This window comes from Toxorhynchites rutilus, chromosome 2 (genome assembly GCF_029784135.1).
Source record: "Toxorhynchites rutilus septentrionalis strain SRP chromosome 2, ASM2978413v1, whole genome shotgun sequence".
In the NCBI taxonomy this organism is placed as follows: domain Eukaryota; kingdom Metazoa; phylum Arthropoda; class Insecta; order Diptera; family Culicidae; genus Toxorhynchites; species Toxorhynchites rutilus.
The window spans coordinates 78,627,635-78,652,274 of record NC_073745.1 but is presented as its reverse complement, the minus strand read 5'-3'; the positions used below and the strand labels follow the sequence as shown (position 1 = coordinate 78,652,274).

Genomic DNA, 24,640 nt, shown 5'->3' with positions numbered 1-24,640 from the left:
CCAAACTAAGCTAAAGTTGGTTTTGATCTTTTGATTATTTGTGTGTCACCGGCCAAATAGATGAGAATAAAAGCTTAAACCACTTATTTTCTGGTGAAAATGAAAAAGCCGATTGTATTCATTTTTTCGCTTACGTCATCTACAGAAATATGGGCAGTGGAAGTACCATTGGTCACCATACCGATATAGCGTTCAAGGACAATGGATATGGTTCCAATATATCATGACATTTACTTTCTCTTCATACGGAATGGAGGTTCAAGCAGCCCAAATTGATTTTTTTTTGTGATTTTTTAATGGAAATGATATTAGAGATGATGGCGATGGAGATTCCCAGTTAAAAATATATATTGACATCGATTCAATAATGAAGTTTGAGAAAAATATCGCCTTCATCCAACGTCCAACCAGGTTCACTTCCCGCCACATCCCACCGAAATTGTTACTTCTCCCAAATGAACAAACTAGCTGCGGGAAACTGCAGCACTGCTCTTTGTGCTCTTTCGGTCCAACAATCAACCCGCGTCCAAAACTGTGCATTTTAAAGATGCTCGCATGGCTCTAAATTATAAACTACACTTCTCGGCACAGAAAGCGCACAGTGCACCAAAAATAGGGCTTTAATTTAAGACACCATACAATTTATGGTGGTTTTCGTCCCCGCATCCGATTACGCGCAGAAAGCAACTTATTGTGTTGTTGTGGAGATTCGTTTTAAATTCGGTTATGTCACCCGGGCGCCTTGGTTGACGAATTTATCGTTCGTGAGGGGACAGTTTTACTGGCTCAAAAGAGTCTAATGCAGCGGGTATTTTTTCATTCTGGGAGATTTATACCTCTATTCACTGGTATTTTCTGACTAGAGAATTTTAATTGACCCTTTCTGCTTGGTGCTAATTCAATTATGAAGTTTTACTTATTTCATCTATGGGTGCTGATAATGAAATTGAAATTTAATGAAACCAATCATGCAGAAGAAATTTAGCGAACGAGATTATATTGAATAAATACAGAATCCAATCTAGAAACTATCACAGCCCGAATTCTCCGACGAAGTCCAAATAACCCCACCGAGATCACGAAAATCAACTTGTTGGGATGATTTATCGGTCCAAACTAGCATGACACAATGCGATCACTATTTTCGGCATAATCCGTTTTATTCCGGCGTTCATCATTCGCTCCACCTCATAAACCACCCGAAAACAACAAGCTCTTGATTTATGCAGAGCGCTACCAACGTCAAAATCGTCAAATACCAGCAGTCCACACATCGATCCCAACATCCGTGACCAACCAGTTCACAAAAACCAGCAGTTATGATTGTTGATCTAATCGAAACAAAAACAAAAAAAAACAAACCATTCACAAATATGTTAATAAGTTTACCAATCGTCAAAGCCTTAGACTCAACAGGAATGGTTTGATCGAGAATCGATCAACCGTCCCCCGAGTTGAGCCAACCGCGTCGGATCAAAATGAGAAACTCATTCACCGTTCGGTTCGAGGCTGGGAACCACCTTACCACGCAAAGTGGGCGGAGTCAAATCATCATCGAAGTCGCTGCTATTCTATGAACCGCGAGTATTTCTCCCTCTCCCGACTTTTGAGTCGACCAACAGCACCCAAACAACAAAGCATATCGCATTTCAATTCAATTATTCCGTCCCCTAAACCCTATGTGATGGTGGTCTTTTATGTTTGTATGTTCGTCATTCGCGCGCTATCCTTCTCACTCACTCACTCAGCCATCAGCGTCTCAGCGCGTGTGATCGCTTGCTCGAGGTACGGATTCGCCGGGTTTCCGCTCCGGGTTGTGATAGTTTCCCCCCACCCGTTTCCTTTTCTTCTCTCCCATAGTTTATGCTTCATTATGCTTCACTTTTTCCGCTTTTCGAGCGACGATTGTTGGCGATGATTAGGTTTCTTTCTAGGTTTGATGGTTCGATTTGGAAACTAAACCGACAAAAGAGGAAACACGAAAGAATGGAAAGTAATCATCGGAAATCGGGTAGGGCACGGGAAAAAAGAGGAAAGAAATTTGTTAGAAGGAAAAGAGATGGAAAATAGAATAATTTCTTGGATGAGAGTGCAAAATGATAGCACTAGATATTACGGGGGGAAAGGCTTAACCGTCGCATAGAATAATTTAAAAAAACTAGATTAGATTTGACGGATTCTCAAACACATTCGGTGCAAACGTTATGGTAAATATTAGGCTGTCAAAAAAGTCCTGCGGTATTTCCGCGAGGTGTTGTAAACGCGTAGTTCTAGTTGTATTCATTGTATCGAGTCATACTATAGCTTGTTGGAAAGGTATTTTTGCGCGCTATAATATAGTCCTTGACAGTGTTTTGTTTGGATAAGTTGAGGAATAAGGGTTTACCTCATCAAGAACACTTCTTCTTCTTCTTCTTATATGGCACTAACGTTCCTAGAGGAACACCGCCGTCTCAACGTAGTATTACTTGCGTCATTTTCATTAGTACTTAGTTGAGATTTCTATGCCAAATAACACGCCTTGAATGCATTCTGAGTGGCAAGCTCTAGAATACGCGTGACCACAGTGCAAGTCAGAGGAAATTTCTTTGAAGAAAAATTTCCCCGACCAGAACGGGAATCGAACCCGAACCCCCGGCATGTTAGGTTTGACGCTAACCACTCGGCCACGGGAAGCATCAAGAACACATAGAATGAATAAAAGATCTGTGCGGAGACTTTGAGATATTCCTAAAAACGATGTCTGGATGATTTCTCGCATAGAGCCCTCTGGTAGTGGAATCTATTCATCCTTAAAAAAACAGAACAGCTATCTGTGATATAACCGCAAGGTGGACGTTGGTTCAGCAATCAATAAGTAATAAGTATAGAGCTCTTAGACATTTTACCTTTCGAATAAAATAATTATCCATAGCCATAACCAATGGCACCATTCATAAGCAAACTGTATCGAATTATCATAAATACTTCGTTTTTCAGTAAATTCTGCGTTCAGTTCGGCTGCAGAAAAGAAATGGTATTGAGAGGGAAGAGTATAGTGCTTAGCAATATAAGCTATTTTTAGCATTTTAAGCTATTTAGTTTTCGTTATTAAGTTTTCGGGTCAATAATTAACTATCATATAACTCTTGGACATTTGGTCTCCCGAATGAAGTGATAATTATACCACTCCGTTCAGCCGGTAAACAGGTATTAACGTTTCAAGCCTTGCACCCTAAGTGTCACGCTCTTGTTTTCGAAACTTTTAATTTACATCCTGGTACCGTAATGGAACACGTAGTCCTACGTAAAAAAAAACAATGATAGTTCATTTCGTAATTTGTAACAAGAAATATTATTCTTCTTCTTCTTCTTGAATGGTACTAACGTTCCTAGATAAAATTTGCCCTCCAAACGTAGTATTACTTGCGTCATTTTTTATTAGTACTTAGTGGAGATTTCTATGCCGAATAACACACCTTGAATGCATACTGAGTGGCGAATTCCCCCGACCAGAACGGGAATCGAACCAGAACCCCCGGCATGTTAGGTGTGACGCTAACCACTCGACCACGAGAGCACAAAGCAATCTTCAATAATATTTCGATGAAATAGGGATGCATCATATCGATTTATGTTACTTTGAAAATGAAATCTCTCATTGTTCAAAAGCTTGGGATATATGGTCGGTTCTGGTCGGGGAAATTTTTCTTCAAAGAAATTTCCTCTGACTTGCACTGTGGTCACGCGTATTCTAGAGCTTGCCACTCAGAATACATTCAAGGCGTGTTATTTGGCATAGAAATCTCAACTAAGTACTAATGAAAATGACGCAAGTAATACTACGTTGAGACGGCGGAGTTCCTCTAGGAATGTTAGTGCCATATAAGAAGAAGAAGTTAATAACTATTTTCACGGTGAATGAATTCTCATGATTGGCATACCAATCGAATCGGAAATTCTCTAAGATTTGTTTGATATGCTATACATTACAATTCGCAAATCTCTAAACGGTTTAAACTCATGAAAACTGGAAAAACTTCCTTTTTTCCCATACATTTGTTCTGCCGATTTGTGTGCTAACCCTACCCGTATTTCGGACGCTTATAACTCGAACATTTCTCAACAGATCGAAAAGATGTTTGGATCAATTAATAGGAAATATTTCTACGCGTCTATCGCAATTAATAAAATGTTATTTTTCATGAGATGAACAATGGAACAACTGTAAAATGTGAAGCGTCATCTAAACGCCTTAACTGCCAAGTTTTGATTGGCCCGATTTACGGTTCCCCCTAACACGAACTTCAAAATCAATGTGCCCGAGGGAATCCGCTTTTCAAATACATGAAAGTCGTGGGTATTTTTCCCCACTGAGCTGTGTTTCCCTAACACGGACTTCAAAATTAATGTGCCTGGGGGAATCTGCTTTGCAAATACATGAAAGTCGGGGACATTTTTTTGCTATTGAGTATTTTTGTACTCGCTTGGCAGACCGGAATATGTTTCCCTAAAACGGACTTTTAAACTGAGAAGCCTGGGAAAATCGTCATTGCAGATACTAGAGATGAATGAACTTCCGCGGTTCGAGAACTACGTAAACATGAGATGTGCAATAATTTCGGAGGAAATGTAAAATACAATGATGTACTGGATGCTGCACATTCAAGGAAACACAAGGAACAACTCTTTTAAGGTTGCTGTACACATATTTCGAGTCGTTTCAACATCTGGAGCAGATTCAGACGATGGAATGTTAAAATGTCTACGAACGTCCCGGTTCGAAGTTTCAGAGTCAGATTCGAATCAACTTGTATATAACCCAATGGAGCTTATTTTCTCAAGTGCATATTCAGGAAGTGAAGAACGAAGGAAGGTGAATCGATCCATTGGCGACGAATGCGTTTTGTTGTGTATGAAACTGCGAAACATGTCTCTCAATGTAACCCACTCACGAATATTTCTACTGAATACGGGCAGACTAATTTCCAGAAGCTTCACTTTGAAAAATAGTCCACCTCATTACGTTGTTCGATGACCCTCATCAACGTTTTGATGTTGCAAAGCTCAACATTAAACTTCTACAACACTCTGAAGCTCTCCCTCGCACGTTAAGCATCAGTGGTCTATACTTCGTCACATTTAGTTGACTCGTCTTCCAACTGGATCTCAATTATTGCTTGGGTCTCCAGAAATACCACAACAGTGTCAAAGGAGTGCTTAGATCGCAGAATTCCCCAAGAATTCCTGATACTGTGACCACGATAACTCGATCCTCATGATGCGACCGAAAGAAATGGATTTCTCAATCTAAATAAAAATAATTTCATCTTTCGCTCAACCAGCCATCTAGGACGTGAATGAGACGTTCAATTCACTTTCAATACAGCTTCTGCCAAGCAAATTACACTCTCGAAATTTGTCATTTCCATTGATTGACATGTAGTATACCTTACTTTGTGTGAAACGATTTTTTTTACAAATATTCGGAAGTAGGTTGGGTCTCCTGTATAGGTCTTCCTCACCCTCTTCTCATTTGTACTACATGTTTGTTAGCGACGTCGACAGTTATTTCACTGTCAGATTCTTTAAACAAATTTTTCAACAATTTCTAGGATTAAGTTCTCCTAGAAGAATAGTGTGGCGGCCACGTTCGATTTCAAGTGTATTTGGGGGGCTTACTTTAGGTATCTATAAACCATCTCTGTACCATTGCCGGTATCTATTGGAGTGCCCAAAAGATATCATAAAGTCGTACCGAGCAACTTATCCCAGCCCTTACCGCTCACATTACGATCTTCTGCTTCTACTGTTACAGCTGAATTGCTAAATGGGCCTAATAAAAATAAACAGATGGGATAAAAAAAAACTAATCCTTCAGTGATGGAATATAGCAGTCTTAGCTTCCTAAACACCCATCAATAAACTCGAGTGAAATCAATTAAAATCTGTCATATTATCTCAATTTTCTAATATCTCCTTCCGACCCAGAAGAAAATATGTCATCCTGTTAATCTCGGGTCGTTTGCAAATAATCGTTTCCTCAACATAAAGGGTGTGTCACATCAAATTGCATCACGGAAAAAACGCTGTAGAAATTTAATTTTTAGGAATTATATCTTCAGCTTTAGCTTATAATCAGATAAGAGTGTACAGATCACGTTGGCCATGCTTTACTGTCAATTTTTCGTAAATTTGGAAAAAATGTCGTCGAACGAAAAAGAGCGTCGTGAATTAATCCTGTGCACTCATTTCGAGAATCCGGAGTTGTCACATCGGGACATCGGTAAGATGCTGGGAATCGTCCAATCCACGCTCAGCAGAGTACTAAAACGATACTTCGAGAACCTAACCATCAACCGGAAAGTGAAGAACGGCAAAAATGGATGCTCCGTCAGTGAAAAAGATCACAAGCGCGTAGTTAAGCAGTTTAGACGTGATCCGAGAAGTTCGGTCCGGGATGTCGCCAACAAGCTGAATTTGTCAAGTTCATTCGTCCAGCGGACCAAGCAGCGGGAGGGCCTGCGTACATACAAGGTTCAGAAGGCTCCTAACCGCGACGAAAGGCAAAACATGGTGGGGAAGACGCGAGCCCGGAAGCTGTACACCGAAATGCTGACGAAGCCGCATTGCCTGGTAATAGACGACGAAACCTACGTCAAAGCGGACTTTCGTCAGCTGCCGGGCCTGTTGTTCTTCTCCGCAGAGGACAAATTCAGCGTTCCGGAGGAGATTCGCAAGCAGAAACTATCTAAGTTTGCCAAAAAGTACATGGTGTGGCAAGCGATCTGCTCTTGCGGAAAGCGGAGCGCCCGCTTCGTGATGACCGGCACGGTAAACGGGCAGGTTTACCTTAAGGAGTTCCTACAGAAGTGCTTACTACCACTATTGAAGCAGCACGAGGGCCCGACCATCTTCTGGCCGGATCTCGCTTCGTGCCACTATTCAAAGGACGTGTTGGAGTGGTACGAAGCCAACGGGGTCACCTTCGTGCCAAAGGAAATGAACCCGCCCAATGCGCCGGAGCTTCGCCCAATAGAGAAATATTGGGCGATTATGAAGCAGGTCCTCCGGAAGAACCCAAAAGTAGTCAAATCGGAGGCGGACTTCAAGAGAAAATGGATTTCTGTTCAAAAAGAACTACAACCTGACGTTGTACAGAACCTTATGGACGGGGTAATGAGGAAGGTGCGAGCATACGGGCTTGGGCTCGGAGTATGAATAAAAAGAAAATGCCAAAAGTTGTTTAATAGTTTTTATTTTACTGTCTAAAATTATCAAAAGGATCGGTCTACTGGGCAAATTTCTACAGCGTTTTTTCCGTGATGCAATTTGATGTGACACACCCTTTATTAGCCACATTAGAATCCTTAAGAGGGTATTCTAGTTTAGAGGCACTAATTTCGGACGTGTTTCCATGCTCCGAAAAAATAAAATAATGTATATTTTTACTCGTGACCGGAATAAACCGCCACAGTAAACAACTGCAACAGAAACAACCGCATGGAAAAGTGTAGAGGGACGAAGTCCCCTTTTAACGAGGATGACGAATCAAAACGGCCTAAACGCCAAGATGACGCGATCTAAGTCCACCGCCAACACGCCGTCGAAAGCGGTGGTGTCTCGGTGCTCTCTCAATCGTTTTAAGCGGTCATTTATTCCGGGAACCATTTTTACTATCAATTATTTAATTATTTGTTTATCTATCTTTTAAAAATAAAACAGAAAAATATTATAATTGGAATAGTTGCAAGCTGATGAAGAGAGGGGGTCCAAAAAAAAGTTTTGTTATGCCGCACATGAACAGATTCTGAATCAACAAAGATGCCACTTTCGCATGAACCTAGGACAAGTTAAAAACGACTACAAGATGGCGACAGTTTGAAGAAAAAAAAGTATGTTTGAACTTAGTTTTACGTTTCTTCTTTTTTTTTGAAAATAGCTAAATTGAAAAATTATGATTTTGGTTCATGTGATAGAGAGATACATACAGGTTGTATTTATATAAATTCGACATAAATCGGTGCAGTAGAATTTGAGATATCATGTATGCCAGTTTGAAAAAACTAGTTTCGAGAAAAACGCGTTTGAAGTTAATTGTTGTAACTGTACTAGATCAGATACCGCATCACTATAAGGGCTATCACTCGGAAAATAATGGAGTTTTCGAAAAATCCTTCCAACAGTATGTTCTAGAATGCCTAAACTTTGAAACTAAGCCTTCTGTCACGTCCAACTGCCCGCATGGACTCTTTATATTCTCTCCCAAGGCTGGCTCACTTTCAGCATTTCTATATTAACTAGTAAAGGAAAACACACTCTTATAGGTTACCCAACGAGACGGCGTTTATTAGCTCGGTTCTGACCTACTTCCCTAGCTCCTATTGGGTATTACAGTACTCACAGGTGTATTCGGTATTGTGTCAGGGCCCGCCGCTGCCTCTGCATCCGCTGGACCAGTCCTAGACAGGAACGTTGCACTGGTTAGGGGTGCTGTGTATCGCCGTATCGACCGCCTCTTCTGGACCAGTTGCTGACCGGAATATTGCCCCGGTTGGGTATGAGAATGCTCCTTCTTTCGGCTCGATATCTCCTCGAACTCCCGTTTCTTGATTGGTGCACAGGAACCGGGATGTTCCACTCGTTTCCCTTTGTTGGCACAGTAACCGCTATCGCGTACAACAGAGCTCGCGTACAAATGAACTTCGACGTCTTATTCAGTGGAGTCTGAACACAACTTTTCAGACAGGTTTGTGAACGGTGATGGAACGAATACGTCTATCCACTGTCTCGTGTCTCAAGGCAGTCTGAACTTCTCAGGCCGAAATTTCCTCCAACCAGTGGAGTAACAATTGGGATCGATTTATCCCGCCAGGAATCCACTTGTACCACTCGTAAAGCCTTTTTTTCGTAGCGTGCAGTGTTGCGGCTGCTGTATATAAACCCTGGTTTCGTGTAGTGTTTGTCAGTGCTTGGAAATATCTGTATCACATCAATCTTTTCAGCTGAATTTCCGACCACATTCGATCATTATACCATTGCATTCGGGATACCGAAAATGAACCAACGCCGAACCTCACAATCACAGCAAGCCCCTCACAGTTGATTCATCCAGTTTTGTTCATTCTCTTTTTCGTTCTGTTCCGCGTTCACGGGTTGTGAGCAAAAGAAAATATCCCTAGTTTTGTCATTCATTGATATTAATATACCAGTTCATTCACTATCAGCATCGTTCTCGGACACTGACGAAACGGAGAAATTCGTTGAGGAAGATAACGAAGTACAGAATGCTCATAATAGTGACAAGAAATTAAATTGTTCAAGCATGCAAGGTTTCCATCTCAGTTAAAACGCTTTCATTCTACATAGTGAATATGCAATTCCAATTCCACTTGTCAGAATTAATATATGGATGCGTTCAATCCAGTTACAAAAGGGACTGCATTAAAATAAAAATAGTCCGATAATGATTTCATGCATTATATGCAATAAATATTCCACGCCACAAACATTAATTTATACATTTCATTCAACAATATTCTAGAATATGAAAAAAGGCAATTTTCCAAAAAAGTTACTCCTATACTCGCGTCGGTGTGTCAGACCGAAAGTGTTAAAAAAGTGGCACACGTCCCCTTTGTACCAACACATGCGATACGCTAAACGATGACGAACGACGAAAAACGAAGCTAGAGAGAATCGCAAAGTCGTAGTATTGATATTTTCTGAGAAATGAACGAATTATTGATTTCTCGGTCTGACAGACCAATGCGCGAGTATAGGAGTGTTAAATAGTTGAAATATTTAGCGCATAGTTACCAGGCGTTCGCATTGATCTCACCTTCATCACATAACGCACAATTACTTCGCCACCTTCAACAAGGCACGACGACATTATCAATCGAGCAAACCACCGCGAAGCGATCCAAAGCGGATCGGGCGTCCCTTCGGAGTCTCCTCGAACACCGCGAGTATCTGTGTGTGGTTTAATCGTGTACACGATCGATCAAACACAACTCTCAGTTCGCCGCCGTCGTCATTGACGTACTCGCTTGTTTTATTTTTCCGTTGTCGTTATTTTCCCTCGTGGGGTGGTAACCATAATATAGGGCCGCACGATTCGTAATCCAACCAACCCGATAACTCCTCTCGGGCCACAACGAGCATCTCGAGCCGGATACATTTTCGCTCTTGCTCGTTCGCTCCCAGGCCATGCCCAGCTGTTGTGCGCCTTTCCGAGAGCCGCTTGGAAGAGGTGGATTAAAATTATGCTTTTTGTTTTTCCCTCGGCGTAGTTTCGTGGAAAGAGTTTCGGCAAGCGGACATACACACGCGGACACCGTCGCGCCGTCGCACTAAACTCGCGAAACTGTGCGCTCGGGACTTGGAAGTGTGCGCGGGCAGCGCTGCGCGATCAGATCAGCAGGAATAATCCCGCGCGACGGGGAACCTCCGGACGCTACCGTCATCCTTCCGCGTAGACAGGTGTGTGATCGTGCGGTGTGTTTTTCTTGTTGTTTCGGATGATGGGTCCCCGATAACGCGTGATCTATTGGGGTACACTCGAAGTGCAAACACACGAGCCGTCGCTTTCGTCGTCCTCGTCATCATCATCATCGTCGTCGGCACTTCATCGACGGGTCGATCGGTCGGCGCTGGAGCCTTGCCGTTTTCTCTCCTAACGAACCTAATGAAAGCGCGCGATGATTACACTTAATTGTAGTGCTGATGGGTAGCAATTTTGTTGTTTATGATAATTAAATTAATTCAATCTGGGCAACCTATCATTTTGGAGCCATCGTCGGCGGGAAACGGAGGATTGGAGCAGGAGTTGCTGTGTACAGCGCGGGGATGCGATAGAGATCGTCGTACGCCTGATATTTTTTCTTCCGAATTTTGCTGAGTGAAGTTTGGAGCATGTGAGACGATCTGTCTGCCATTTGGTGGCGGAAACCGTGGAAAGACGTGAACTGGAAAGCTAATGTGACAGTGAAACCGAAATGGAACAGCACAAATGGCTGTAAATTAAATAATTATTTCATCACGGGCTGTTAATGAAAGTGAGTGCATTGATTACCCCGAATAAGTCGTCGCGTGAGAGATGTGAAGAAGAAGTGCGGATCGGTTGCAATTACTAGTAAAAAATAGCGGGAAAGCTGGGAACCGACAGTGGACGATTGTCAGATTGTGTTCTTGGTTCCGGTGTGAAGTGTCAAAAGTGGAACGAAACATGGATATGTCAGGGGCTATGTCCGGAGCGAATTCGCTCAACATGAGACCACTCTTCAGTGGATATCCTTTCCAAGGTATTTAAGAAGTTAACATTTATTGAATATAATGGAAAGACCCTATGAAATTCATCAGACTGGAAAACACTAGTCTTTTTGTCAGATTTTAGTTTTCATTATAGGTGATTAAAAGTGACCTTATGCAGTAAAAGATAACATAACAATGTGTCTAGATCTTGAAAACAATCCTCAATACCATAACAGCATTAACCATAACAATTTAGAGGGGGTTCTATCAGAATCAATTTTATTCCATCGACCGACTATTTTTTCAAAAACGGATGATTTATAATAAGTATAAAGTTCAAAATATGTCCCGTCAACGCTTTGCCAATGGATCTACCCGCAACTCTCTCGCTATTTTCATCGGAAACGATTTACAATTTTCGTTGTCAATACCTCGTTTCACCTCGATTTATCATAAGGACTGTGTTACTTGTTCTAAGTACAAATTATCCTCCTCATTCTGCGACGAATTCAAATCTCATCTTATGACTGAAGTCATCTCACATCATTCGTATAGGAGAGTATACCTCAAAAATGGATGCAACATATTAGGTTGGGGAAAAAGTTATTCATTATTTTCTCGGTAGCTGGCTGTAGTGGTCGATATCTCGCGTTTTATCGATCATACAATACCAAGTTTAGACTCGTTGTAAACGTGACATTTCATCCTAAACAATATTCTGTTCTGTTTTTGTTTGTTGCATTCAGTTATGAGTTACAGGCAGGGTTACCATATCTACAGAATAATCTGAATTTATACAGATTTTTCAGTCTTTTTGAAACCAAGAATCTGTAGATACAGATTACAGATTTTTTAGGTTTCGATACATATTTACAGATTTTTCAAAATAACGATTCAATATTAGTTATGGCTTGATCACAATAATATATTTTCCCAACTCACCAATTTTTTTCATATGGCATTCGAAGCAGTCTGAATGAGAGTCATTTTGGCATTCATGTGTAGCATGTAATACTGCTTTCTCACGTTCAATCTAAGGCTAAAAGATGCCAAAGTCTGCGTCATCAGCTAGCTTTACAATAAATAAATATCACTGTTTATCTTTTTCCTACTAAAGCACAGTAAATGCGAACTTTTACGTGGATACCATCAACATCGTCAAATTTATAATAACTATGCCAACCAATGTTACTAAAGCTAAGATTATGCTTCAAAATCTTATGCATATAAAGATGAATCAAGGTTTTTCCCACCTTTTTTTTGCGTATAACTCATCATCACAAGAGAACGGCTGATCAGATTTGAGTCGTCTATATATTGTTGTGTCTGTCTCCACTCAAATTAAAATGATAGAATTCTTAGAAAAACATTTTTAAAAAGGGACAATTTTAAAAAAGGGCTACGCATATGTACTACAGAGAAAAGTGGAATCGTAAAAAATGATTACGCATTTGTTCTACAATGATAAGTTTGTCCGATTGGAATTAATTTTTGGACTTAATTTTGACGACATTGATATCTATGTTTCGCCATTTTGTAAATATTAATGGATTTTCAGGTGGAAAATGAAAATGAATCGCCAAAATGTGGCTATCAAATTCGAGTAAAGATTGTCCGATTTGAGCTGAGCTCCCCCCGTAAATCAATGTAAAGGTGAAAACAATTGTTTTTTTGTTTGAAAATTTTGAAAGAAGAACGAAAAAAATCGGAAAAAAACTGAGCAACTTGAAACTGCTCTCGAGCTTGCTAATCTAATAGAGTTTATTGCAAATTATACATTGATATTTATTTTGTATGTATCTATTTATTTTCGTGTCTAGCAGTGACAAATGCCAATTGAAAGATTGATCAATTCATTTTCTGGAATTCAAGCCACGAGTGTTCGCTTTTTGAAAAAACGTGTCTGTTCAGAAGTATTCATATCAAAAAATCCATTTTGGGCAGGACAAGTTAGCCGGGTCAGCTAAATGAATTTATAAGTTTAACTCTTTGCGGTGGTTTTAAATTTCGACATGTATGTCGTACTGATCGCAATTATTTTTACTTGAAGAAGCAGTGATGTATAACTTTGTAAGATGAACAAGATTCCTTTATTTTCGTAAACTTCTGATAAGTATGTACTAAACAATGTTTTTATGTTTATGATTAAAAAATATTTGCTTTAATTCTTTTTCACGTGATATCTGTCGCGTGTATCACCGAAATAGTTTGTTTGTCGTCTTTCGCCTTTTACAAACATACAAAACAATGCTCTTTACATCTATACAGTGCCGCAATACATGGAGTTTTCCATTAATACTGAGTACCTGAGTACCATTATCCATGATTCATAGTAGCACCGTTTTGGTTTGTGAATAAGTTCACAAGACATAAAACTTCGTTTAGAAAAAGTGTGAACTGATACATTTTTGCATAAACTATAATTAGGGATTGCATTACCGTGCCAAAATTTCAATAACCGGTTATTCGGTTATGAAAATTTCATTACCGGTAAAAGCGGTAAATTACCGGTAAAAAATACTTTAAAATAAAACCATTTTCTTGAAGAAACGGCTTTTATTGATAATCATTAGTTTACAAAAAGTTGGTTAACACGTTGAGTGCCACGGTTTCATAGCGATGGATGGAACTTTTTAAACGTATTAGGACCATCGTTTCTTATCGTAGTGGAAGATATTTCCGTTCGAAAGAGAATGCTAATGAGCTTATATGCTTACATTATTTACCTTTATTATCATTTGTTGTATTGTCAGTCACCGGTGACTGACGTTGCAGTCAACGTGGTAAAGTAATATTTAAGGACACAGAGAATGTTAATTTAATAGTAGCATCTAGATCGGATCTTGTTAACAAAGTTTCCAGAAGAGGAAAACGCCCGTTCTGAGTTCAATTATGTTGGGCATACAGTACGAAGAGCATCGAATAACATTGTCATGTATTTGTCTCTGATGCCCTCTGTACGAAAACTATTGTCCGAGGGTTTTCATCAATCCATTTATGGACGTTTGGTTGTTGCAATCGTCGTTCAAGTTCTTCCTTGATGCTCAACTGTTCTGCAGGTTCTGCATCGTCCAGTGGATTTTTTCCTTCCTGGTGTCCAGCTACTGAATCAATATCATCATCGTCAAATTTGATCAAGTCAGGATCAATTTCAAATGCCTGATTGATGAATGCAGTCCGAGACTTTTGATTGAAGACGCCAAAGTCATCATTATTTGTGTTACGACCACGAGCAAAATGATTATTCATATACGAGAACGAATCTGCATATACGAAGCGTCCTTCTGCAATCCTTCCAATCAGGGCTTCAAGCTGCTGCTTCGAAATTTCTGATGATTGCTCCGATAGCTGTTCCAGCATAAAATGCAATCTGACTTCAGCGTCATAAAGGGTGCATTTCTTCGAGGGCATCAACCAATTCCTTCATCGCTGAAACTTATCTTGTGTTTCGTTTTCAGATCGAGCGGCGATTTTTGCTGAAGTTCGGATGTCGTAGGATCGGGGAACACTGCCAGTTGTGATTTTTCTGTCTTATTTTGATTCTCGAGTCATATTTCAAAGCGGCATAAAGACAAATTTTATTTATGGTGTAAACATGAAAATTACCGAAACTACCGGTTAATGATTGTAAAATTACCGGTAATTCGGTAAAGAAGAATGACCCAGTATTACCGGTTAAACCGGTAACGATAAAACCGGTTAACAATCCCTAATTATAATATTAGTATACTTCTTTGCTGTGGTGGCTGAGAGCAGACAAATGACCGCAAAGAGTTAATACAGATTTCGATACAGATTTTCTGAGAAAAAAACACAGATCAAAAGATTTTTTGAGAGCAAAAACACAAATTTTATTATGGCAACCCTGGTTATAGGGTGTTAACAATGGAGGTCAACAAAGAGAAAACTAGGTATATTTTACACTTTTTTTTTATAAAGGTGAAAATGCAAGCCAGGACGCTGAAATTGTGAATGGTGTTTATGGTGCCGATATTGTAACAGCAAAATACGTAAAAAATTGAAAACAAAACGGTGCATTTTTGACTCAAGTCGGACAATCCAAAGCATATTAAAAAAAAAATTTCACCCGAAAATAAAGGATTACTTTTTCCGCTTTGTATTCTTCTCTTCCCGTAGACCAAAATTTAATGAGATTTTTTTACGTAATATATCCAAAAATCAGAGATGTTATTTTTATCGTTTTTGAGTTATGATTTTTCAAAGTCAAGTTTTCATTCTTCGTTTAATATTCCTATGCAACTAGACTAGATCTATGCGACTAGAATCCAATTTTTTCGCATTTGTAATATTTTCATTCAAAGAGGATATTGTTATTTGATATCTCGATTATATAAATCGGTTCAGTAGTTCAAAAGTTATGAATTTTTGAGAAAGATCATTTTTGGAAAGAAGGGGAAAGATTATTTTTCGTATCATCGGTTAACTTTGAGAAATCATAGCTCTAAAACGAAAAAAATACACATCTCTGATTTTTTGGATATGTTATGCAAGAAAAGTTCAGCTTTCAAAAAAAATATATAAAAAAATATAGCCCGAAGCCTATAAAACCTATAAAACTATAAAAAACAAATACAATCAATCATTTCGAGAGCAAAATAATTTATTTTTTTTTGCAAATAGGGTAAATGATCTTGGTTTGTCCAGTCGAAAATATGATCATGGTTTGCCCACTTTTTTGAATGCTCTAATTCAGCGCTCCTGTGTAAAATAAGGCCTTCGAATGTTTCGAAACATATAAATGAAATTGCCTTTTACATGATTTATAGTAGTTTGATAGTATATTATTACGAAATCACATGTTTTAAAGGATTATAAAATACACCTTCTATTTTTGTCAATGCGCCCCTCATTCGAGCTAACTTTTAATCGATCACCAGATGATTATTTGGCACGTATTCAGACCATTTCTGGATTACAACACTTATAAATATTGTAAACATCATGCTTGCTCACCATTTGTATCGGATTTACATAGCTAAACCATTAAATTAACGCATTTTGATGAACTCAATTCTGATCATGAGTTGTCCAATTCAATAATGTTGTTTTGTCCACATGATTTCTATGGCAACCGCTTGGCGCGCTGCAGTATGTTTATGTTTGTTTATGGTGTGCTTCGCGCATAGCAGAAGTATGGTTTTTCTGTGTTGATTGTGTTGAGGTGAACACTTCTAAAATACCCAAGAAAAGGCAATATTCTGAAGAAAGCCTAAATTATGAATGAATCAATATGACGACAGTAAACTCAAGCAATGATAAATGCAACATCTAATTGTGGATTCGAATGTTTTCATTCAAAAATGGAGATTTCTAAAACCGGACAAACCATGATCTTTTTTTTGGGCAAACCATGATCAGAGGTGGTCGAACCATGATCATAATTAAGGAAAATCGTTAAAAAACATAAAAATTTGAATAATTTCAACACCTTATGTAGTATTAGCAACTAGAGACTTGGGGCTTTTCAACAAACCCAAACTCGTATCGATTATGTGTGATTTTCATGAAGAAAAATCGATTTGCATTTACTAGTTGCGTAAAAACACCCCAAATTGGACAAACCAAGATCATTTACCCTATTAATATTTTTAATAAAAGACTCTGATTGGCTTTAATTTGATATGTCGATCATCTAAATCAGTTCAGTTGTTCAAAAGTTATGAATTTAAAAAAAATCATTTTTGGAAAAATACATTGTTTGAAAATTGTAGAACCACTATATCGGTTTGGCATGGAATTGCTGTATATCCGAATCCGGTTCAATATTGGGGAGTTCTTTGTTTTGTCAAAACTTTCTCACGCTTTTTTACTTGCCGAATTTTTCGTCTTGTACGAACCTGTGCACGCAGATTTTGCAAATTACAACAATCATACTTTGTACTAAAGTATTAATCATTCTTATAACAATACAATATTTTATAATTCATACAGTATCTTGAATGTTTAAAATAAGCGTTTGAATTATTAGGGGTAATATGGGTCGATTTTCAGATCTTCCCGGGTTGGAAGTTTGCTTGACTGATCGGGAATTGAACCCGATATCTTGAAGTTTCCACTAGAGACATACTCTGAGATCTGCCACAGTACAGAAAAACCTCGATATAACCATCTGCTAATACTATAGATTATGAGTATTCCGACGGGGCTATCTCAAGATTGAATTCGGTTTCCACTACAGATCCTAAAAAATTACAATGTATATCTGTTTTTTCCTGAGTTCAAAATCTAGATTCTATGTCTACCAAAAAGCGCGCGTGGCTCAAACGTTCACTAAACTTTTACTAAAATTGAAATCAGACGAACTGGAAATAAACCTCAAACAGTGAGGAGGTTTGGAAGTATGCTTGACATGTCTTGGGATCATTTTTTTTCAGTTTTTGCCTATTTCTTGATGTTCATATGACAGTTATGTCTGCAGCAGAACCAGTCCGTTTTATTTTGCATACTGAATTTTCATGTACATTATTAAAATTTAATGTTATCTTAAAGATAAATTGTCCTGCTCAAACCTTTGTAGGGGTATGAGGTGGGACCATCATCATCATCATCAAGTAAAGCTGTTATTTCTGGGACGTCATTTTCTTTGGTCAAAATCTTTATAGCTAGTTAACAGCTAATACTATTATTGTTGTGTATATTTTGATTATCACTTTAGACTACCCTGTTATATTCTTTTTCTGAGTTAAATGTACAATTGTCACATTTTTTCATTCAGATTCCGTATTTGCAGCGTTCTTAAGACTGCTGGGAGCAGGTTTGCCATAAAAAAAAAATTATGTATTTGGCCCCAAAAAAAAAAGTTTCATCATGATTTCTTGTCAAAAATCTGTATTGATATCTGTACGAAGTCTTATTTTCATCATAATCTCAGTTTTATTACCATTTATTGGCATAGCTACTGTTGGTTTGACGATGTTTATAGTGTCTACATAGCGACAGCTAGCATAGAGACGGCCGTAAAACACATTGCTCCATTGAGCTACAACGGGAGTTTACTATGTTAAAAATGTGTTTTTTTTTGTTTTACCGAAACACTTGATTGAATGGATACTTTCATTGTCAAAATTACCGTATTTTATCCTTATTTTTAACAGCCACAAACAATACAATTGAATTGTCTGCGACTAGATCGTGCGACTTGACGCGGTAAGACTATTTTTTGAGGAAACTTCTTTGGCGATAAATACTCCGACCATAACGGGAATCGAAACCGAACCGGCATGATAATGTCAGACGCTAACCACTCGGCCACGGGGGCACTAATTTGACCATCCACCCTCCAATAACAATTTTATACTTTTACAATTTTGACGTAGGATTACATCTTTCGGGAGCATATGGGGGTACAAATTGAAAATCGAAAATCGAGCACATCGTGAAAATTGTCCAATTTCAAACGCTTATTGCTTATTGATTGATGAGATTTTTGCATCAATCAATTTCGACACTCCATAACAATTTTTTACATTGAATAAAATAATATATGTCATGAAACTAACTATCGAACAATTGAAAATGTTCAATCCCTATCCTAACGGAAATACATACTTCTGATTGGTGGAAATTGACGAAATATACGGCGGCTCATGTGCTTACAATTATTGGTCAGTTATTTCCCGATAGATTTACGAGATATTTGCATCAATCGATCTGAGCACTCCATAACAATTCATCACAATGGATAAAATAATATATCATACGAAACAATCGAACAATCGAAAAATCTCCAAACGGAAATACTCGTTCTGATTGGTCGAAATTGAAGATACGGAGAAATCGGCATTGCCAATACATCAACTGGGGGAAATCAGCATATAAATACCCTCGTGGTCGATAGTTAACCAAACGACTCGCACAAATGGATAATGCTCATTGTAACTAGCACGGGCATTGCCGACTTGAAATATGAAACGATTTTTTCCTCCCAAGGAAAGTTCATGCGACAAGAAAAATTGGGAAAAATGAAGTAGTTCCGTGTCACGTTGGGTTTAAAGCGAAAATGAAAATGGGTTGAATAATTCTCAGAAAGTAAAAATTATAAATGAAATTAACTTTTCCATTTCAAATATATTATCTCTATAATAAAGTAACACTTTTTTCTGGTGAGTAAAATTTATAATTGGGTTCGATAATGATATTTATCTTATTTAACATTGATGGCTTCATTTTATCCATACATAACACAAGATCCATCTTGTTCAGCGTCACAGAGGGCGGCTTTCATCATATCTCATTCCACTTTGGCATCTTCTATCGTGGTACGCACCATCCAATGACTAATCACCATCCTTCTATTATCATAACTCGGTTGTGAGCACTGGTCGAGTGAACAAACAATACCCAACAACCAGACAAAATGGCCCTTTTCCCGACCACCAAATCATTATCAAAGAGTTTAACAATGTGATTCTTCAAACATATCCAAAACAACAGATAGCCCAACGAAATCCTACGTCAACTATGCGGTCGTGTCTCGGACACAACCCTCCTGTCACTTTTTCTGTGTCTTTTTCTTCTCTAAATTAACCCAAACGTATAGAAATTCACCCTTTATCTTGTTTGGGTGGTTTTGTTTCGCACGGAGTTGAAATTTCCTTGTTTCACATTGGAACCTTATAAACTAGGACAATAAATGTTCTTAAACTTGGATCTATATGAAATTCTAGAAACGACTATCGGTGGATCAGGAAAACTTCATCCGATTCGAAGCAGCCATTTCTACCAAATATTTGTAGTCTTCTGATTTCATATTATTGCAAAGAGCCAGCATCAGAAAAACGCTATCTGTCTGGCCTATTGTGCAATAAACCGATCAATCAAGGACTAATCCAGTCACTGAAGGGAAATCTCTCACTAATAGATTGCGATTGCACCGCGAATGCGAAAATGATTCGGAGCGCTTACATCCAGTATGATTGAACGTGCTGTCATGCAATTACCCGATAACATCCCAACTGATATCCACCATCCTGGAGATCACGTGTCACTCTACTCCTCAGAAGAAGGGATGGTTAGAGAATCGATTCATTAAAATCATTCATACCCGAATATGTTGGAGACTCTATATATGTGTATTCCTATGCGACCAGCATAGAGAAGATGTCAGGAAAATCTCCGGTGATTAGCAGCCATGAAAGCGTCAATGCTCAGCTGTTTCACGCCCGTAGCAGTTTCCGTTTATTCCATGCTGCCATCGAATATACACGTTGTGCCCATTGGCCCACCGAGTAACTACGCAATCGACGTCCCGATCGTCCCACCGACAGAAGGCAGCGAAAACATCTGGCTCGGAGCGTGAAAAATTCCGATTTTCCAGGGGGTTCCATTTCGGTTGGTGTTCGATTTTTGGCCATTAAAATTTTATTCATCGGAATTCAGGTATGGCTAATTTCGGGCATATGGTCGATTGGCTCGTTTGCCCATTTTGCTTGAGCAGTAGGTCTCCAGGACACACTCTCCCCCGAAGAAGAAGGATCTTCTTTCGGGAACGAATTCTCCTCGCCTATCGGCTGCTCTTTCTTGTGGTATCGTTCGGGATACCGTTTTCCGATACGGTTAATTTGCTTACACACCCGACAGCCAGCCTGGAGACTCTCGTCGAAGGCAACCAAACGACGAACTTGCTCGCTTTCCGCCGCTGCTGCTGCTGTCTCCGATGATGCCGGCCAGGATGCGAGCGATAGTCAATGTGTGGGCTTTTCAAACAATCCATTCCGGAATGTTGAAGTCATTTCGGGCTGAGAGTGAGAGTGCAGAGGGGTGACGCGGGGGTGGTAGATAATGCTAATAGAACAAAGGGCATTTTGTATTCTATTCCGTTAATTCTCCCGACCGGCAGGCAGGCCCTTTGTTTCCATGTTGTTGCATGTTGCTGTTGAAAAATTGTTAATTTATTGTGTGCATAGAAATGTGGCACGAGGTCCCGCCTGAAAGGTAACAGGCGTGGAGGTGTTACTACGCTAGTTATGCCATACATGGCCGGCCCGTTCTGCTTACACATTCATAGAATGCTCTCCCACCGTGGGTTGGATACATTTTGCGGTAAAATTATGAGTTGAAAAATTTGTTTGATATATATGAAGTAATTATGAGGACAGGGTTGGGTGGGTGAGGGTGGATTTGTGGGACGGCAATTGGTGCGTTCGATTAATGATGTGTTGTATTTATCATCTTTATTGACTTGAATTAATTTCTCATTGCATGGTTATGAAAATTTGTATCATGTTTTGGACAATTATCCTCTATAGATCGTAAGATAGTTAAAATAAAGTACAATTGCTCTTTTTTGTTTATAAAACAAGGTTTATAACCTTTTGCTCAGATCTTCTTCTTTTTCTTCAATGGCACTAACGTTCCTAGAGGAACTTCGCCGTCTCAACGTAGTATTACTCGTGTCATTTTTATTAGTACTTAGTTGAGATTTCTATGCCAAATAACACGCCTTGAATGCATTCTGAGTGGCAAGCTCTAGAATACGCGTGAACACAGTGCAAGTCGGAGGAAATTTCTTTGACGAAAAATTCCCCCGACCAGAACGGGAATCGAACCCGAACACCCGGCATGTTAGTTATGACGCTAACCACTCGGCCAAGGGAGCACATTAGCACTTTTGCTCAGATGCGAAACTTAAAAAAAAACACTGCACAACCTTAACAGTTCGGCTGAAAAGTTCATGAGGTTGACGTCTAGATGCAAAAATCATGCAAAATTCTACTTGACTATCACGAAGCACCATCTTTCAATGGATACGTGTCAGAATTTGACAGCGATCGGTCGATTGGTTCGCGAGTTACAGCATTGAGAGTGATGTAACTATTGTTATTGTGAAAAAAATGGAAAAATCCGAATTTCGTGTATTGATGGCAAAATTGCATGAATTGGATGATTGGCAAAATTGCATGAATACGAATTGCTTCCGCATCCACTGTATTCTCCAGATCTGGCCCCAGCGACTATTTTCTGTTCGCAGCCCTGAAGAGAATGCAGACTGGCAAGACATTTAAGAAACTGAGGCCTATTTTGAGGAAAAACCGAAAGAGTAAAAAATGGTATCGCAAAGTAATCGCTATAATCGCTGTATCGCCCTCGAAGGCAATTATGTTGAATAATAAAATTGAATTTTGCAAAAAAAAAATAGCTTGACTGTGTTACCTTATAAACTTTTCCGCCAAACTCTAAGTTGGCGTCTACCACGGCTCTGAAGTTGTTCGTGGTTGCTCGCCACATTTACTCTATAATCTTTTGCGATCGATATTCCTGTATTTTACCCATTTTTGACGTAGAACTACGTCTTTCAGGAAGGGTACCAAATCAGAAAATAGGTCACGTTTTTGTGAAATAGAGTTAACGTTAATAACTATTTTCACAGCGAACCAATTTTGATACTTTGAACACCAATGGAATCGGAAATTCTTTAAGACTCTTTTGATGTACTATACAGTACAATCCGCTAGTGCTTAAACAGTTTAAATTAATGAAAACTGGAAGCATTCTCATTTTCCCATACATTTGTTCTGCCGATTGTTGTGCATTCCCGAACAGAGCTGTCAATAACGAGCAACTGATACATTCGTTTCTGTCCGTTTTCAACATATTTGGTTTAAATAAGCCATCCGCGATTTGAAGCCACACTACTTCTCGTTTGGCAACATGGTTGACGCAGAGCGTCGAGCGGGAGAGGATTGTTTTTCTTGACAGGTGAAGGGTATAGAATAGGGTATAGTATAGAATAGAGTTTCTTTCCACAAGGGCCTTTCTCAGGGCTAGAGGCGGAAACCGAAAATAGAATAGAATGAAAACACAGATGCGAGTGATCTTGCATAACACAACAAGCGGATATCATCATTGCCTCATGCTGATTTCACATACATACACACACAGCTCGATACAAGGAGAGGAAGCCTTCTGTATCGAGGTGTGCTACGACAAAGAAGAGCAGCATACGAGAATTCTGTGCTAGTGTGGATATGGAAAGTATCCATAATTTTGGAATATAGATATACACTGCATTTATTTAGATAAACGTATATTTCATGAAAGTATGCTTTCAAATTCCAGCAGGGTAACCTTACTGTTGCATGTTGTGGGGTTCGATCGCATCTCAAGCGGAATATAGGAGCAAAAGGGTTCATAGTTTGTGATCGATATCTGAGTGGGAAGGAGAAAGTCTGATGCGAGTTGAACCAAATAAACGAGAAGTGCTGATAGCTTTCGACTCTACTCGGCTCTCTTGAGTCTACTGAAGCAATAACAAATTAAATAGCTAAAAAGATATTACAAAAATTTCGATGTATTCTAAAATAATATCCGAAGTGATGAACAAGTAGATTGAATAACATAATTCCGTAGTTCTACGTCGAACACTGCGGTCGTGTCCTAGATACAACCCATTACAATTTTTATCGCCCGTGATCAATAGTTTCAGAAATGGGTCGATTTCGTTGCGTCTTAGCTGTGATTCGTTGATAGAATTTCGGTTAATTAGATTCTTTTTGTTAATATATGCGTCCGTCGTTCAATTATAGCATCCGTGTCCGTGTCATCATTTTTTTAGAATGTTTCTGTTTGACATTTCATACTCTGTAGTGAAACGTATCATATAGCGAATTTGTTTAGACATTTCTCTCATTTTCAAATCAATAAAACTTTCGACAAAGTTAGTATATTACCAAACTTTGTTTATAAAATGTATCATGAAATTTCATCTATCAGGTACGCATTCTACAATTAGATAGGTATTGCCCGTTATATCACCATCAACAACATCTAGAGACAAATAACCACAAATACTTTTGAAATGACCAGATATAATTATTAAAACCGTAACATGTATGCACCAAAAGTCAACATAAGTATTGGAATGAGTATAACAAGGGTACACAATTTGTTCAAGATAGACTGGCAAAACAATTTTTTTATCAAGGTGTCTTTTTCCATTTTAGAGTACTCCAAAAAATCACTTTTTCCCACTTTTTTACAAAAATAACATTTTAACTACTGGACCGATTCAGATGATCGATATATCAAATTAAAGCCAATTAGACAAAATTACAACTACAATTTCGAAAAATTTGAATCTCGTTTTCGTAATTTTTCATTTAACATATTTGTTTTTTTTTATTGTTCACATGGCTTTGGACTGGAGGGCGCTATATAATTTAATATTTTTTTCTAAATAGCTGAGGTTTTTTACATAATATATTCAAAAATTAGGGAGACGGCTTTTTTTTCGTTTTTGAGTTATGATTTTTTCAAAGTTAACCAATGGTTCGAAAAATCAATTTTTCCCAAAAATGATTTTTTTTATTCTTCTGAACTTTCTTTTCTTCTGAACTACGAACCGATTGAGATGATCGGCATATCTAATTGGATTTAATGAATTCTT

At 38.7% G+C, this 24,640-nt stretch overlaps 1 protein-coding gene across 2 annotated transcripts in view; it reads left to right on the top strand.

Annotated features, from left to right (window-relative positions):
- Positions 1 to 10,219: 10,219 nt before the first annotated feature.
- The window catches only part of LOC129768657 (protein gooseberry-neuro), a 150,981-nt gene continuing 136,560 nt past the window's right edge, over positions 10,220 to 24,640 (top strand). Inside the window, exon 1 of one of the 2 annotated variants that reach the window (XM_055770434.1) lies at positions 10,220 to 11,285. In XM_055770434.1, the coding sequence (XP_055626409.1) occupies positions 11,210 to 11,285 (76 nt within the window). In that variant the 5' untranslated portion in view covers positions 10,220 to 11,209. The remainder of the gene's footprint in view (positions 11,286 to 24,640) is intronic. The other variant, XM_055770435.1, reaches the window with a different exon arrangement.